We start from the raw sequence: 17,647 nt of genomic DNA, 5'->3' as shown, positions 1-17,647 counted from the left end.
ATAGGGACCCGGGCTGCTGGGACTTAGGTGGGCCTCGCAGGGTCTCCAGAGAGATAAAGAATCTGGTTGCCCACAAACACTGGGGGAGCGCTATCGCATTCGAGACTGGGATCAGGTTGGAGATGAGCGAACCAGAACAGAGATGGAGAGGATAAGGCTAGGGACAGAACCAGAATCTAGCAAGGTCAGGCAAGCAGGGTCAAAGTCCAGGAATCAGTTCAAGGAGTGGCCAACGAAGCATGGGTCAAGATCCAGAGGTCAGGCAAGGTTGAAGAGCAGGCTGTGGTCTTTGGCAGGCGGCAGGCAGGTCAGGAACAAGCTGAGGCCTTTGGCAGGTGGCAGGCAGGCAGGCAGGTCCGGAACAAGCTGAGGTCTTTGGCAGGCGGCAGGCAGGCAGGTCAGGAACAAGCTGAGGTCTTTGGCAGGTGGCAGGCAAGCAGGCAGGTCAGGAACAATCTGTTGTCTTTGGCAGGCGGCAGGCAGGCAGGTCAGGAACAAGCTGAGGTCTTTGGCAGGCGGCAGGCAAGCAGGCAGGTCAGGAACAAGCTGTTGTCTTTGGCAGGCGGCAGGCAGGCAGGCAGGTCAGGAACAAGCTGAGGTCTTTGGCAGGTGGCAGGCAAGCAGGCAGGTCAGGAACAAGCTGTTGTCTTTGGCAGGCGGCAGGCAGGCAGGTCAGGAACAAGCTGAGGTCTTTGGCAGGCGGCAGGCAAGCAGGCAGGTCAGGAACAAGCTGTTGTCTTTGGCAGGCGGCAGGCAGGCAGGCAGGTCAGGAACAAGCTGAGGTCTTTGGCAGGTGGCAGGAAGGCAGGATGGTCAGGAACAAGCTGAGGTCTTTACCAGAAGTCAGTCCGAGGTAAGACCAGGGAGACGAACAACAAACACCTTAACAAGCAGGGCAAGGAAGCAGGTACAATCAGGAATGGAACTGGAAGAGAAGGATCCTGGAACGAGACTAGGAACAGGCAAATAGGAAGCAAGCAAGGGCAATCTCAGGAACAAACCTACCCGATTGCCAAGGCCAGGAACTGAGGCCAGGAACTTCAAGAAGAGTTCATCAGGGTATGCCGATGAACTATGCCCCGCCCTGGATCCTACATCAGGGCGGCTGGTACACGCGTTTGCGCATAGGGGCGTGGCTAGCTGCTGGGACGCCAAGGTCCGACAAGAGGCCTGGCATGTGACCAAAGGCCCTGCAACTACCACCGTGGGATGCCGGGACCTAGTGGGACTAGCAATGACCTTGAGAGAGACAGGACCGGGACCCGCCGTGTGACCCCGAAGGTGACCAGTCCCGTGCACAGGTCAACCATGGGTGGGGCGCGTAACATACAAGCTATCTGAAATTATTTGCTTATTTATTTCTGGGCTAAGTATATTTCTTGTCTGATTTTTGTAATATTTTGTACCTTGGGGGGGAGGGAGTGTCATTTTACTTATGAACAAAAATTCCCAAATTGTGTATTAAGGCTGAAAAAGAGAAAAAATAAGTTGCATAAGTTTGACCAGTCTGTCTAGGGGGAAGGACTCTTTGTTGATATCATTGGACTAGAGACCAGCACTGGAGCGCAGACATTAGCCAGGGTTTGCAGTTCTTCTTGTGAGAGGCAGCAAGAACATATCTGAAAGAAAAAATATTCCTGCAGATAATCTCAACTGTTCAGTTTTCTTCCTGCCTACCCCTCTACCCACCCACCCCCGGGCTTAATTTTCTTATATAGTCTTCCCTGGCCTCCTAGTGATTAGAGCAGTGAACTATGATCCAGAGAGACCAGGGTTCAAGTCTCACTGTTGCTCCTTGTTACCTTGGCCAAGTCATTTTACCCTCCATTGCTTCAGGTACAAGAAAGCAAAAAGCCAGGCAGAAGAAAGGATTGCTAAAGAGGTAAAGCGAGGTGACAAGACATTTTTCAGATACATCAGAGAAAGGAGAAATGTCCGAGGTAGTATAGTAAAATAGAAAGTTGACAAAGATCAAAGTGTGGAGAGAGATGAAGAAATGGATGAAATATTGAACAAATACTTCAGTTCAGTGTCCACTAAAGAAGACCCTAGGATAAGGACTGTCACTAATTAACAAGACTGTGGATGAGGGTGGAGTAGATAAAACTCTGTTTATAGAAGAGAAGGAATGGGAAGAACAGGTTCCATTTACCATTACTCGCTGTCTCCTCTCAGTCAACCAATTTCCAATCCATGCTACTACTTTGGCATCCACTCCCAAGCTTCTCATTTTGTTCAATAGTCTCCTCTATGATGTTAGATCTTTAGGTAATACAGACTGCACTACGGTGTTTATCTCTACACTTCATCATTCTGAAATGCATGTTCTCTTACTTTAATAACTCAATGTGGTATCACATCTATTCACAATTTTTAGGCTCAGAAAAATGTGGGCTTACATTGGGTATATGATAATAGACATACAATGGGTTGAATTTGCAAAATTTTGAATCAAGTGTGCAGTAGCACCAGTTGTAATGGTTTCAGGTCTAGTCTGAGACAGAATTTTGTAACCTTTTGTTTTCATTTGTAGTTCAACCAATACATTAAGGAGGTTCACTTTAAAACTCCTGATGGAGATGAGATCTTCTTTGATGAAAAAGGGAATGTGCCCGCTCACTATGACATCCTAAACTGGATCTTGCTCCCCAATGACTTATTCAGCAGCAGGAGTGTTGGGAAATTTAATTTATCAGCATCAAGAGGCCAGCAGCTCTTTGTGAACCAAAGTGCCATCTTGTGGAATCCGTACTTTACTGAGGTTTGGCATTTTCTACTCTGTTCTGTTTAAATAATCACATCATCATAAGATACCAGCTTTAAGTCAAAACGGCAAAGTATGTTACAGGATCTACAGCAGATATTTAAAATCCAATATGCAAAATCAGAATGATTTAGTGCAGTAAAGGTTCAAATCAGAGTGCAGATGATTGTACAGAAGTATATCAGATATAAAAGATTCTGTTTGTGAAAACAGCAAGTTTAGTAGAGTGGGCCTAGGGTTTATATATCCATATATATTTATTGAGATTTGATTATACAGGATTGATGTTATACAGTGCTTCAACCATTTATGTTTTTACCAGTTTTCAGAATGATGGGAGATCTGGGATGAGTCTGGTGCTAGGGCATTTTATAAGAACATAAGAACATAAGAAAATGTCATACTGGGTTCAGACCAAGGGTCCATCAAGCCCAGCATCCTGTTTCTAACAGTGGCCAATCCAGGCCATAAGAACCTGGCAAGTACCCAAAAACTAAGTCTATTCCATGTTACCATTGCTAATGGAGGTGGCTATTCTCTAAGGGGCGGATATTAAGAGCCCTGCTCGCCTAAATCCGCCCAAATCCGGGCGGATTTAGGCGAGCAGGGCCCTGCGCGCCGGAGAGCCTATTTTACATAGGCCTACCGGCGCGCGCAGAGCCCCGGGACTCGCGTAAGTCCCGGGGTTTTCGGAGGGGGCGTGTCGGGGGCGGGGCCGAGCGCCGCGCCATTTTCGGGGCGTGTCGGCAGCGTTTTGGGGGCGGGCCGGGGGAATGGTTACGGCCAGGGGCGGTCCGGGGGCATGGCCGCGCTCTCCGTACCCGCCCCCAGGTCGCGTCCCGGCGCGCTAGGGGCCCGCTGGCGCGCGGGGATTTACGTCTCCCTCCGGGAGGCGTAAATCCCCCGACAAAGGTAAGGGGGGGGTTTAGACAGGGCCGGGGGGGTGGGTTAGGTAGAGGAAGGGAGGGGAAGGTGAGGGGAGGGCGTTAGAGGATTCCCTCCAAGGCCGCTCCGATTTCGGAGCGGCCTTGGAAGGAACAGGGGTAGGCTGCGCGGCTCGGCGCGCGCCGGCTATACGTAATCGATAGATTTGCGTGCGCCGATCCAGGATTTTAGCGGATACGCGCGACTACGCGCGTATCTACTAAAATCCCGCGTACTTTTGCTTGCGCCTGATGCGCCAGCAAAAGTACACCAACGCGCCGTGTTTGAAAATCTACCCCTAAGTGAACTTAACAGCAGGTAATGGACTTCTCCTCCAAGAACTTATCCAATCCTTTTTTAAACACAGCTATACTAACTGCACTAACCACATCCTCTGGCAACAAATTCCAGAGTTTAATTGTGCGTTGAGTAAAAAAGAACTTTCTCCGATTAGTTTTAAATGTGCCCCATGCTAACTTCATGGAGTGCCCCGTAGTCTTTCTACTATCCGAAGAGTAAATAACCGATTCACATCTACCCGTTCTAGACCTCTCATGATTTTAAACATCTCTATCATATCCCCCCTCAGTCGTCTCTTCTCCAAGCTGAAAAGTCCTATCCTCTTTAGTCTTTCCTCATAGGGGAGCTGTTCCATTCCCCTTATCATTTTGGTAGCCCTTCTCTGTACCTTCTCCATCACAACTATATCTTTTTTGAGATGCGGCGACCAGAATTGTACACAGTATTCAATTGTACACCAGTATTCAATTGTACACAGTATTCAATTGTACACCATGGAGCGATACAGGGGCATTATGACATTTTCCGTTTTATTCACCATTCCCTTTCTAATAATTCCCAACATTCTGTTTGCTTTTTTGACTGCCGCAGCAGCTGGGGCTGATTCTTTTTCTGGTGTTTGACTTGAAGTCTATGTTCTGAGGGTCTTTTAGGGTTCTGGATCAGTTAGGGATTCAAGATGGGATTGTGTGTGGGAGGGTAGAGGGGAGAGAGGAAAGGGGAAAGGGTGAGGATTAGAAAAAGACCAAGGGATATTTTTCTGAATTTGAAGAAAGGTTGAATGGATGGGGACACTCTTGGACTCTTTTGAGGGGTGGAGGGGAGATTTGGCACTATGCCTGGCATTAATGTTAGTGATTTAGCAGGGTGGGTGAAGAGGAATGGGACTGGAGGCCCATAAGGATTTACACAAATGTTATTTGCATCTTATCTTACTGTTTGTTTGTCTGCAGTTCAGAAAACAGTATAGGAAGATTTTATAGGTCATTCATAAAAGGGCTACCAAAATGGTGTTATGTCTGTACCAAAACATCCATGAGACATGATGTAGAGATCTAAATATGTGCACCCTAGCATACAAATGAGAATGCATAGCATGTTTCTTATTCATTTATTCAATGCTCATTAAAAGAAGGAACCAATCCCCATTTAGAACTAGTGACCCAATCTCAGTTCAGAAGTGGGGAGTTGTTCCTTCTATGAAAGTAAAATGCATACATTAATAAGAAGTAGCTGTAGACTAAGCCTCCTACTGGCAGCAGGAGAAATGCTGCATTGGAGCAGAGATGAGGTAAGGTCATACCTCCTTATGCTGGATGAGCAGAGGATCATTCCTAGTAGGCTGTTGAGAAGTGGTAGCTATGCTGGAGAAGCAATGGGGGTGATGACAGCAATATTTATTGCTCTATCAGGTTTTTGGGCTAGGATGCAAATCTCCAGTAGCTTTTATATCTATTGGGCTGCTGATGGTGGGAGGGAAATTGGAGCTTTTGGTGAATGCAGCACTTGTCATTTGATTCCTCCTATTTAGCACAATGTTTCTATATGAAAAATTGTCAGATAATTTTAATTTTGCACAAATATGAACTAAAGTCAAGTTTAACACAGATGCACCATGCCAAATTTCATGCAAATTATGCACTACTTTTGCACTAAGAGTACAGACTGATAGTGAGATGGATGGACCAGCAATTGAAAACAGCTGGAACAAGTGAAACATGCCTAAAAATGAAGATACGGGGTTGATTTCCACATGTGTGTACTGCATCCATGTGCACATGCTTCCCTGCGCGTGCACATGGATGACTTGGTTTTCTACCATAAACAAGCTGGCTCATGCATGGTGGAAAATCCATGGGTCGCGTGCACATAAACACCAGATTTTATAATCCATGCGTGTTGTGGCTCGTGGCCATGGCAACCGCCGATGGGACCCCCCTACAGGATCTCCTGATTCTCTTCGCCGTGGCTCGGCATGGCACGCTCCTTGCTGTGGCAGGCCTCCCACAGCCTGCCGCATGGCCTCCAACGCTGGCCTGCTCTCTCCAACGGGACTTTCCCTGGGTGCGCGTGCAGGAAAGCTCCTCTCCTTAAATGGGCAGTGGCATGAAAGCCAAACCTGGCCCCGGAGGATGATATCATCATGGAGGGGTATTTATTTATTTGTTTGTTTGTTTGTTTGTTTGTTTATTCATTTATTTAACGTTTTTATATACCGACATTAGTAGGGAACATCATACCAGTTTAAACCCCACAGCTGCTATGGAGAATTGCCTTTGAAATGGGTTGTCTCTGCTGAGTCCTTAGTTGCTGTCCTGCTCCATGCCTTGTTTCTGCCCCGTGCCTTGTTCCTGCTCTGTATGCAGTTCCTGCTCTGTATCCAGTTCCTGCTCCATACCCAGTTCCTGTTCCTGTTCCTGTATCCAGTCCTCGGCTTGATTCTTCGATTCGACCTCGACTTGTCTTCTTGGAGATTCAGTTCCTGGTTCCTGTCATGCTGAGTGAATGCTCTGAGTACTCGCTCTTCGAGGGCTCTCCCATGTTCTTAGGCTATCCGCTCCTTGGAGGGCCATCCTGCCTGATTTCTTGGAACCATTCCATGTGAGTGCTTCTCTTCACCATCTCCACCTCCCAGAGATGAGTTCCATTGGGGGCAATCCCTTGGTGGCCATCACCACTCGCTCCGGCTCAAGAGTCCACAACCATAACAGTTTGCAAAGGCCATGGACCCGGTGGACTTGTCGGGCCTCCAGGCTATTCCAGGCCTGTCTCAATGACTACTGCAGCAGCAGCAATATCTGGAAACCTTGTCCACCACAGTAGAGTGTCTGGCAACTCGCCTGGATTCCACCTCTGGAACCGGGGCTCTCACCCCTCCCCCAGCTGTTCCAGTAGCTCCGAATCCTGTGACCCATATGCCTGTTCCACCTCGATTTGCTGGAGAAACCAAGCAGTGCTGAGGATTACTGAATCACTGCTTCATAAAGTTCTCCCTGAAGGAACAACAGTTTCTGACGGACCGAGTGAAGACGTCTTTCATCCTCTCCTTACTGGATGGTAAAGCCCTGCCCTGGGCATGTCCACTTTGGGAGCATGGAGACTCCATTCTGGGAGACTTGCCTCGGTTTGTCTGGACATTCTGCCAAGTATTTGAGCCGGGTCACCAGTCTACTGCCACCTCTGATCTGCTCAACCTCCGCTAAGGCACATGCACGCTGGCCGACTTCGCAGTAGAATTCCGCACTTTGGCATCCAAACTGGGATGGCGCGAGGACAGCCTATGTGATATTTTCCTGGAAAGGTTGTCTCCTCGCATTAAAGATGAGTTAGTGGCTCGGGAGCTTCCGGATGATCTTGAGGCGCTCATCGAATTGGCAGGTCAGATTGATCGGCGATTACAGCAACACGCTAAGGAATCAATACCAGCCCATCACACGGATCCCCTGGCTCCTTCCTTCTCTCAACCAGTGGTCACCTCAACAACTTCTGAGGCTTCATTGGAATGTAGGGAGGAGCCTAGGCAGTTAGGCCAGAGCCAGCTGCCAGCTAAGGAGAAACAGTGCCGAAGGAGGCTTGGATTGTGTCTCTATTGTGATAGCAAGGGATACCTGTTGGCTCAATGTCCTGAACGTCCGGGAAACTCCTGGGCCTAGGTGTCATTGGGGAGCTGACCCTAGGTTGCATCAACCCCTCTTCAATGTATTGTCCCTGTCATGCTCCAGTTCTCTGAAGAATCCTTCATGACCCTGGCCTTCATCGACTCCGGGGCTGGGGGAAACTTCATCAGCAGAATTAGTCAGCTTGCTTCAACTTCCAGTGTTTCTTCGCAGTCCACTATTGCTCATTTTGTCCATCCAAGGGAAACCACTCCCTTGTTGGATTACCTCCTGCACAGCTCAGTGACCCTCCGTACTGGAGTTCTCCACAAAGAGGAGATATCCTTCTTTATCCTAGAAAAGGCTGTCCACTCAGTCATATTGGGCCTCCCTTGATTACAGAAACACTCACCTACTATTGACTGGAGAACTATTCAAATCATGGCTTGGGGGTTCAAATGTTTTGCAACCTGCTTGCATCAGAAGCCACAACTGCAGATTCAACTTGCCACTACTATCCTCCTCCTACCTCCACAGTACGCTGACTTTTCTGACGATTTTTCCAAGGAGGAGGTGGAGACTATTCCAGCATATTGCCCCTTTGACTGTGCCATTGATCTGCTACCTGATACCGTTCCACCCTGAGGATGGGTATACCCGCTGTCCTTGCCAGAGACTCAAGCCATATCTAAATATATAAAATAGAATCTGGACCGGGGATTCATTCATCCTTCTTCGTCTCCAGCTGGTGCCGGGTTCTTCTTTGTATCCAAAAAGGATAGATCATTAAGATCCTGCCATCACCCGCAAAGATCGATATCCTCTCCCTTTGATTCCTGAGCTCTTGGACCGCCACCACGGAGCCAGAGTATTCACTAAGTTAGACTTGCATGGCGCTTATAACTTGGTCTGGATCAAGCCAGGGGACGAATGGAAGACCACGATTAACACGCACGACAGTCATTACGAGTAACTTGTGATGCCATTTGGACTGTGTAATGTGCCCGCAGTATTTCAGAATTTAATGAACAAAGTATTTCAGAACATGCTACACAAGGGAGTAATTGTCTACCTTGACAACATCCTAATCTACTCCAAGGATCTAGCCAGCCATCGCTCTGACATCCGCCAGATTCTCCAACGCCTCAGAGAGAACCGCTTATTTGCGAAACCCAAGAAGAGCCTTTTTGAACAACAGTCATTACCCTTATTGGGCTTTATTGTCTCCACCACCACCTTCTGAATGGACCCGGATAAACTAGTCAGCATCCGGGAGTGGCCGCAACCGGTGGCACTTCGCTCAGTACAATGCTTTCTTGGTTTCGCCAACTTTTACAGGAACTTTTACAGGCCCTATTCGCCTATGTGACACAAATCACCAAATCTACTCCCCCCCCCCCACCTATTCCAGACGAACAAGCTCTTTCCAAGGCTAATGAGCTCGCTACATTCTTCCAACAGAAGATCTTAAATACACTCGCCCTCCTGCCTTCAAATACTACACCTCCCAAGCCAGGTGAGAATCTCCAGTCTCTTACTAGACCCAAATTTGACAGTTTCGAGTCAATCTCCACTAAAGAGATTGAATCCCTTTTAAAAAGGCAGAAACCATCAAGCCATCCAGCTGATAACATCCCATCGAGACTCCTGCTTCTTATCCCAAATGTGATCTCAGGACCTCTGACCGGCATCATAAACAGCCTTCTAACGCAAGGAAGCTACCCAGACAGTCTAAAAACCGCCTCACTCAAGCCCCTCCTCAAGAAACACAACTTAGATCCTAATGTACCAGCTAATTTCAGACCCATCTCTAACCTCCCATTTGTTGCCAAACTAACGGAGAAACTGGTAAACACCCAGCTTTCTGAATATCTTGAAGACCACAAGATCCTATACCCATCGCAATATGGGTTCCGTAAATCACGCAACACGGAAACCCTTCTCATTTCACTTACTGACCATATTATCATGGGGTTAGACAAAGGACACTCCTTTCTGTTGGTCCTGTTAGACATCTCGGCGGCATTTGACACCGTCAACCATACCATCCTGCTGGATCGCCTAACAGACATCGGCATCTCCGGATCTGCCCACAACTGGTTCAAGTCCTTCCTCAGCAATAGGACTTTCAAAGTCAAAATCAACAATAAAGAGTCACCCCTAACTAAATCAACTCTTGGCGTACCTCAGGGTTCCTCCTTATCTCCTACTCTCTTTAATATTTACCTCCTCCCCCTCTGCCAATTGTTAACAGACCTCAACCTAATTCACTATCTGTACGCAGACGACGTGCAGATTCTAATACCGATAACAGAATCAATCTCAAAAGCGCTCACCCATTGGAACAACTGCCTTCTATCCATCACTAATCTACTCAACAGTTTAAACCTGGTTCTTAATGCCTCCAAGACAGAGCTGCTCCACATATCCTCAAACGAAATCAATATCTCCCCACCATCTCCACACATCTCTCACATTACTTGCAAGCAGGTTAGAGACCTTGGGGTAATACTAGACAATCGTCTAAACCTTAAGAAAATGGTCAACACAACCTCCAAAGACTGTTTCTTCAGATTACAGATTCTAAAATGACTTAAACCACTCTTATTCTTCCACGACTTCCTCCAAGCGCTACTGTTTGCCAAAATAGACTACTGCAGTGCCCTTTTCCTAGGCCTTCCCAAATCCACTACCAAACCACTGCAGATGTTACAAAATGCGGCTGCAAGATTGCTGACCAGTACCAGCCACAGCGAACACATCTCTCCCATCCTCAGGAACCTACACTGGTTACCAGTTAATTTCAGAATTCTATACAAATCAATCACCGTAATTCATAAAACTATCCATCATCATCTTCAACTCGACCTGGAAATCCCATTCAAACTCCACTCCTTTAACAGACCAACTAGAGATATTCTCAAAGGCACCCTGAAATTTCCCCCTACTAAAGCTTCACGCCTCTCGATGACCAAAGACAGAGCTTTTTCGATAGCTGGCCCATCTATCTGGAATAGCATCCCTTCAAGTCTCAGAGTGGAGCCTTGCCTGTTAACTTTTAGAAAAAGACTTAAAACCTGGCTCTTTCACCAAGCCTTCGCCGACCCACCAGACAATCACTAGTTGTCCTTCACGCTTACCCGTTATGGTGATTATACTCACGAATGGACTCTGACTCTCCCAGGTTAAAGCACCATTAAGCTTTAACCCGTACGCCCTATGGCATCACTTCATATTTATTTCCTGCCTTATCTTCTTTCCAGCTTGTTGCAAGCTTCCAAGTTCTCTTCCCTGTTGATTGTAACCTTGACTCATTCCTACCTACTGTTTATCTTTCGTTTACTTGAATAGTTACCCCAGTTTTTATTCTTGTTAATTGTAAACCGATCCGATATGGTTATTTACTATGAAGGTCGGTATATAAAACTGTTAAATAAATAAATAAACTTCATTCCACGCTACTCTCATATCATAGCCCCAGTTACAGCTCTGACCAAGAAAGGTGTGGACCCCAGGCAGTGGCCCAGTGAGGCTGTTCGAGCATTCGAGGAATGCAAAGCCGCAATTCTATAAGAACCTTGTTTCCATCACCCAGACCCAATGCTGCCATTCATTGTGGAGGTGGACGCCTCTGACATCGCAGTGGGGGCAGTCCTTAGTCAGCATTATGACCAAGGGACTCTACTTCCCTGTTCCTATTTCTCTCACAAGTTTTTGTCAGCAGAGAAAAATTATGGAATTGGCAATAAGGAGTTGCTGGCGATAAAGATGGCTCTTGAGGAATGGTTTACCGATAGATCATCCTTCCGGAGGTGAAGCCAGAGCGATACCTTCACAAGGCAGAAGTTGAGATTACCCAAGGAACCACCATGCGGAGAGGTTCAGACCCCAAAAAGTTGGTTGTTCAGCATTAATTTACATCCCTGAGGAAAGACAAACGTCTGAAACACGGATCGTTCGTGTCGGGACCATCATTAGAAGTCGGACAGCACACACCAACATCAATTGGGGAAGTCTGATTTTTACTCCTTTTTGTATTTCATAGTAGAGACCTTAGAGTTTTACAACGTGGTAGTCAGCACATAAATTCACTGACTTTCATACCTCGGAGGATTCTTAGGTTATTGAGATGAAACGCATTCACACAAAAAAAATTCACGCGAAATAAGACACTTTTTGGAGGAGGAGGACAGTTGATGATTATAATACCACAAAGTAGTGGTGCAGGGACACCTACATGATATATGAAACTTTCCTCCAACTCCATTAATATAATTTTTATTACAGTATAATATAAATCAATAAGTATACAGTATTCCACAGAATGTAGGTGTAGATAAGTATATTATAATTTATCTTAAAATTGAATCAGCACCATAAAAGCATTTTATATCAGCGATTGAGGTTTAGCTCATAATTCTTGAGGAATGGAGGCAGTGGCTGGAGGGGGCACAGCACACCATCACGTTCTATACTGACCACAAAAACTTGGAATATCTCAGCAAAGCACAGCGACTAAACCCATGCCAAGCCTACTGGTATCTGTTCTTTAGCCATTTTGATTTCATACTTCATTACCACCCTGCGACGAAAAATACCCGAGCAGATGCTCTCTCCAGACTGTATGAGTCTGAGAACTCGCAAGATCCTCCTAGCTATATCCTGGATTCAGCTAAAGTTCTATTAGCCGTCACAGATACTGTGCCACCAGGGAGGATGGTGGTCCCACTTTATCTTCATGTCAAAACGTTATCTTGGGTGCATGACTCCCTCACCACGGGGCATCCAGGGAGGGCGTGAACCTTAGAACTGTTGTCCTGCTACTACTGGTGTCCTCAGATGACTCAATATGACTCAGCTCTTGCCCAACCTGCGCCCAGCAAAAGCCACTACCCGGCCAACCTTGGGGCCTCCTTTAACCTCTGCCACCACCACGAGAACCTTATTTATTTATTTATTTATAGCTTTTATATACCGAAGTTCAGGTAACAGGGTTACTTATCAGTTCGGTTTACATTCCAACAAGCAAGCAAACAATGACAAAAATTGGACTCATATATCCACAGATTTTGTGGTAGATCTGCCCATGTCCTCAGGGAACCAAGTAATATGGGTTGTGGTTGACAGGCTCTCCAAAATGGCACACTTCATCCCATTGCCCAAGGTGCCATCAGCTGGCGCATCTGTTCACTCTACATGTGTTCCGGCTACATGGTCTCCCACTGCACATAATGTCAGACCGGGGCCCTCAGTTCACAGCTAAATATTGGGGGGAACTGTTACAGCCCCGGTCGCCTGCACGGCGACCGGGTCCTTACCTTCCCCGCGGGTATCCCCTCTGCGCCGCGAGCCGCGCGGTTCCGGGCTGGCCTGGCCGCATGGCAGCGGCGTCCTCCTCGTGGGGACGCCGGCAAGGCCCGATGGGAGCTCCGCCCCTGCAGGGGAACGCGCGCGCGCGAGGGCAGTCCTTTTGAGGTCCCTGCACCCGGAAGTACCGATCCGCCCTCTCCCTGACGTCAGCCCCGGCGAGGGATTTAAACCCGCAGCTTGCTTCCTTGCCTTGCCTTGCAACGAGGTCACTCCTAGGAGGATTAGTTGCAGTTCCTGATTCCGGTTACCAGTTCCTGGGTTCCTGTCTTCACGCTTCTGATTCTTGCTGCCTGCCTTGACCACGGATTGCCTTCACGCTTCTGATTCTAGCTGCCTGCCTTGACCACGGATTGTCTTCACGCTTCTGATTCTTGCTGCCTGCCTTGACCACGGTTGTCTTCTCGCTTCTGATCCCTGCTGCCTGCCTTGACTACGGTTTGCCTTCACGTTCCTGATTCCTGCTACCTGCACTGATCCTTGCTCCGTTCCGGGTTTCCCATCTCGTCTGCGTCTCTCCTAAGTCCCAGCGGTCTGGGTTCCTATGGGCTCCTCCTGGGGGAACCTCGGGCTTCCAGGGCGAAGCCACCTAAGCCCTAGCGACCCGGGCCTCAACAGCTCCTCTGGTGGGGTCTCGGGTTTCCAGGTGAAGATCCGGATTCTACGGTGTGTGTCTGCCTTCCGACCAGTCCTCGTCACCGGTCGGTCCAAGGATCCACGTTGACGCTAACAGTTTGCAAGGCCATGGATCTGGCAGACCTCGCCGGCCTGCAGGCCATTCCTGGACTTGCCCAGCGCTTGGTGCAACAACAGCAGGTACTGGACTCTTTGGCCGCCACCGTGGAACGGTTGGCTACTCGCATGGACGTTGAACCCGCGGCAGCGGTTCCGGTTGCCGTACCCGCACCAGCACCTGTGGTAACACTCCACACCCCCACGCAGCTTCCGGCTCCGTCACGTTTTGCAGGGGATTCTAAGGCCTGTCGCGGCTTCCTGAATCAATGCTTCGTACGGTTTGCCCTGCTGCCCAATCAATTCCCTTCGGATGGGGTTAAGGTGGCCTACATTTTTTCGTTGCTCGATGGCCGGGCTTTGAATTGGGTGTCTCCCATGTGGGACAAGAATGATCCTGCGCTAAGTGACCTAAACAGATTCGTGGAGGAATTCAGAGCAGCATTCGATGAACCTGCACGCCAAGCCTCCGCAACCTCTGAGCTGCTCCAACTCCGGCAGGGTACACGAACCCTAGCTGACTATGCCTTGGAGTTCCGCACACTTGCCCTAGAGGTGGGTTGGGGCGACGATGCTCTCCGAGGTGTTTTCCTGGAGGGTCTAGCAGCTAGAATTAAGGACGAGTTGGCGGCTCGCGACCTCCCGCGCCTAGGGATAAGAGAGGAGATTTCCCTAGGTTGTCTAAATGCAACTCTTCAATGTACGGTTCCAGTAACCTTGAGGTACCCAGGCGGTTCATTCAGAATACAAGCCCTTATTGACTCCGGGGCAGGAGGGAACTTTATCTCTAAGGACCTGGTGCAGCGACTCCAACTCTCCACACAACATCAGGAACCGCCCTTACGGGTTACTTCTATCCAGGGTACACCCCTTTCTGGCAGCATCTCCACTGTTAGCATGCCCCTCATCCTTCAGACTGGACTGCTCCATACGGAGAGTATTTCATTTCTGATTTTGGAGAAGTCCGTACACCCTGTGGTCCTCGGATTGCCCTGGCTCCAATTACACTCCCCGGAGATCCGATGGGATGATTTTCAGATTGTTCGATGGAGTCCACAGTGCTTCCGCTCCTGCATCCGATCCCGCAAGGGGCAACAGATACCCCTAGCACATACAGAAATCAAATTTCAGCTTCTGCCCCCGTATCAAGATTTTGCCGATGTGTTCTCTAAGGAAAAGGCGGAATTGCTGCCGCAACATCGGTCTTTTGATTGTGCAATCGAAATGCTTCCTGGCTCTACCCCTCCTCGGGGAAGAGTGTATCCTCTCTCTCAACCTGAAACTCGGGCCATGTCAGAGTACATTACCGAGAACCTCGCTAAAGGCTTTATTCGTCCCTCGAAGTCTCCTGCTGGGGCCGGCTTCTTCTTTGTGGCTAAAAAAGATGGGTCCCTGAGACCATGCATAGACTATCGCGGACTCAATGCCATAACCAAGAAGAATCGCTACCCACTACCTTTGATCCCTGAGCTGTTGGACAAACTCCAGGGGGCACAAGTATTTACTAAACTGGACTTACGGGGAGCCTACAACTTGGTCCGTATCCCTCCCGGGGATGAGTGGAAGACCGCCTTCAACACCCGGGATGGACATTACGAGTACTTAGTAATGCCATTCGGACTTTGTAACGCCCCCGCTGTGTTCCAGCATTTAATGAACGAAATCCTTCGGGACTTTCTGCATTCCTGTGTCATAGTATACTTGGATGACGTTATCATCTATTCTCCAGATCTGATCTCTCACCGGCGACACGTTCGACAGGTACTCCAGATTCTTCGGGATCATCGCCTGTTCGCTAAACTTGAAAAATGTCTCTTCGAACAAGACTCTCTGCCCTTCTTAGGGTACATCGTTTCAGCAACTGGTTTTCGAATGGATCCCAGCAAAGTATCCGCGATCCGGAATTGGCCTCGGCCGGTAGGCCTGAAGGCTTTGCAACGTTTCTTAGGTTTTGCAAACTTCTACCGGCACTTCATTCCACAGTATTCCCGAATGGTGGCACCACTCACCTCACTGACCAAGAAGGGCGCAGACACCCGAGTCTGGCCTCCCATGGCCTGTAAAGCTTTTGAGGACTTAAAGGAAGCCTTCCTCCTAGACACCTGTTTGAAACATCCGGACCCCACACAGCCTTTCTTCGTAGAGGTGGATGCCTCCAACATAGCTGTAGGAGCGATACTTTCCCAAAAGTCCAGTTCCGGTCATCTATTCCCGTGTTCCTACTTCTCCAAGAAGTTTACCCCAGCCGAAAACAACTATGGAATAGGAGACAAGGAGTTACTTGCGATCAAATTAGCACTGGAGGAGTGGAGGCAATGGCTAGAGGGAGCTCTTCATCTGGTGACGGTCTACACCGACCATAAAAATTTGGAGTTCCTGAATCAAGCTCAGCGCCTTAACCCCAGACAGGTGCGGTGGTCACTGTTTTTCAATCGGTTCGACTTCATCCTCAAGTATTGATCTGCAACAAAGAACGTCCGGGCGGATGCCTTGTCTCGTAACAGTATTCCGGAAGAAATAGAAGAGGCACCTCAGCACATCATCGATCCTGCCAAGATCCAGTAAGCTAGTACCGTTGTGTCCTCTCTTGAGCGGATAGTTGTTCCCCGCAGGGACCGCAGGAGGGTTCTCGCTTGGGCTCATGACTCCCTCTCCGGGGGCCACGCCAGCAGGGAGAGGACACTTGACCTTCTGAACCGCTATTACTGGTGGCCCAAGGTTCGCCAGGACGTACGTCTGTACGTGGACTCTTGCCCCGTCTGTGCTAGGCAGAAGCCTCTCAGCGGCCGACCATGGGGTCTCCTTCAGCCACTACCAATACACACTGAGCCATGGACCCATATCGCCACTGATTTTGTGGTAGATCTACCTCCTTCCGACGGCAACACCGTGATATGGGTAACAGTGGATCGATTCTCCAAAATGGTTCATCTCGTACCTCTACCTAAACTACCTTCAGCACCTGAGCTGGCCCTCCTATTCATACAACACATCTTTCGGGCTCACGGACTCCCGCAAAGTATCGTCTCTGACAGGGGCCCTCAATTCACCGCTCGGTTTTGGCGAGCCATCTGCAAGAAGTTTGGGGTGCAGCTGAATCTTTCCACTGCATTTCATCCACAAAGTAATGGACAAACTGAACGAATTAATAGATCTTTGAAGACCTTCCTCCGAAGCTTTATCTCCGAGAAAGGAAACAATTGGGTCTCCCTTCTTCCCTGGACCGAGTTTGCCTACAATAATCACACTCATTCAGTAACCGGACAATCACCTTTCCAGACGGTATTTGGACACCATCCGAGACCGCCGGTTCTTATCCCTATTACAGTGCCTTCACCGGCGGCACTGTCAGTGGCTCATCAGATTCATCATCTCTGGAAGACCATTCAGCGGCGACTCGCCTCCTCCGCAGAGAAGGCACAAAGATGTGCCAATCGTCATCGACGGCCAGCACCAGTACTCTTACCTGGTACCAAGGTCTGGTTGAGTACTAAGAATCTTCACTTGCCGGGCTGCTCTCGGAAATTGGCATCTAGATACTGCGGCCCTTTCACCGTAGCAGAGCGTATTGGGTTAGTCTCCTATAGGCTTCGTCTGCCCTCATCTCTGCGTATACACAACGTGTTCCATGTGTCTCTACTGAAGCCTGTGGTACTCTCCCGTTTTCATCACCCTGCTACAGATGACATATCCTCCCTCCCTGGTGAAGAACCTACTTATCAGGTACGAGAAGTTCTGGACGTACGTTTCCACGCTCGTCGCTGGGAATACCTTCTGGCATGGGAAGGGTGTGGGCCTGAGGAGGATTCCTGGGAGCCTGCCCGAAACATTTTAGACAAGTCTCTGTTACTTCAGTTCCATCAAGACAATCCCGGGAAGCCGGGCCCTCTGAGGAGGGGGCGTAAGAGAGGGGGTACTGTTACAGCCCCGGTCGCCTGCACGGCGACCGGGTCCTTACCTTCCC

General features: G+C 48.8%; 1 protein-coding gene across 1 annotated transcript in view; it reads left to right on the top strand.

The window, feature by feature from the left end:
* The window catches only part of LOC115077771, a 90,795-nt gene that overhangs the window by 46,820 nt on the left and 26,328 nt on the right, over window positions 1–17,647 (top strand). Inside the window, exon 5 of the mRNA XM_029580056.1 lies at window positions 2,534–2,761. Within this exon, the coding sequence (XP_029435916.1) occupies window positions 2,534–2,761 (228 nt within the window). The remainder of the gene's footprint in view (window positions 1–2,533; window positions 2,762–17,647) is intronic.

The sequence above is a fragment of the Rhinatrema bivittatum genome, chromosome 16, assembly GCF_901001135.1.
Source record: "Rhinatrema bivittatum chromosome 16, aRhiBiv1.1, whole genome shotgun sequence".
Lineage (NCBI taxonomy): Eukaryota > Metazoa > Chordata > Amphibia > Gymnophiona > Rhinatrematidae > Rhinatrema > Rhinatrema bivittatum.
The sequence above is the reverse complement of the archived record's forward strand: the minus strand, read 5'-3'. Positions and strand labels throughout refer to the sequence as shown.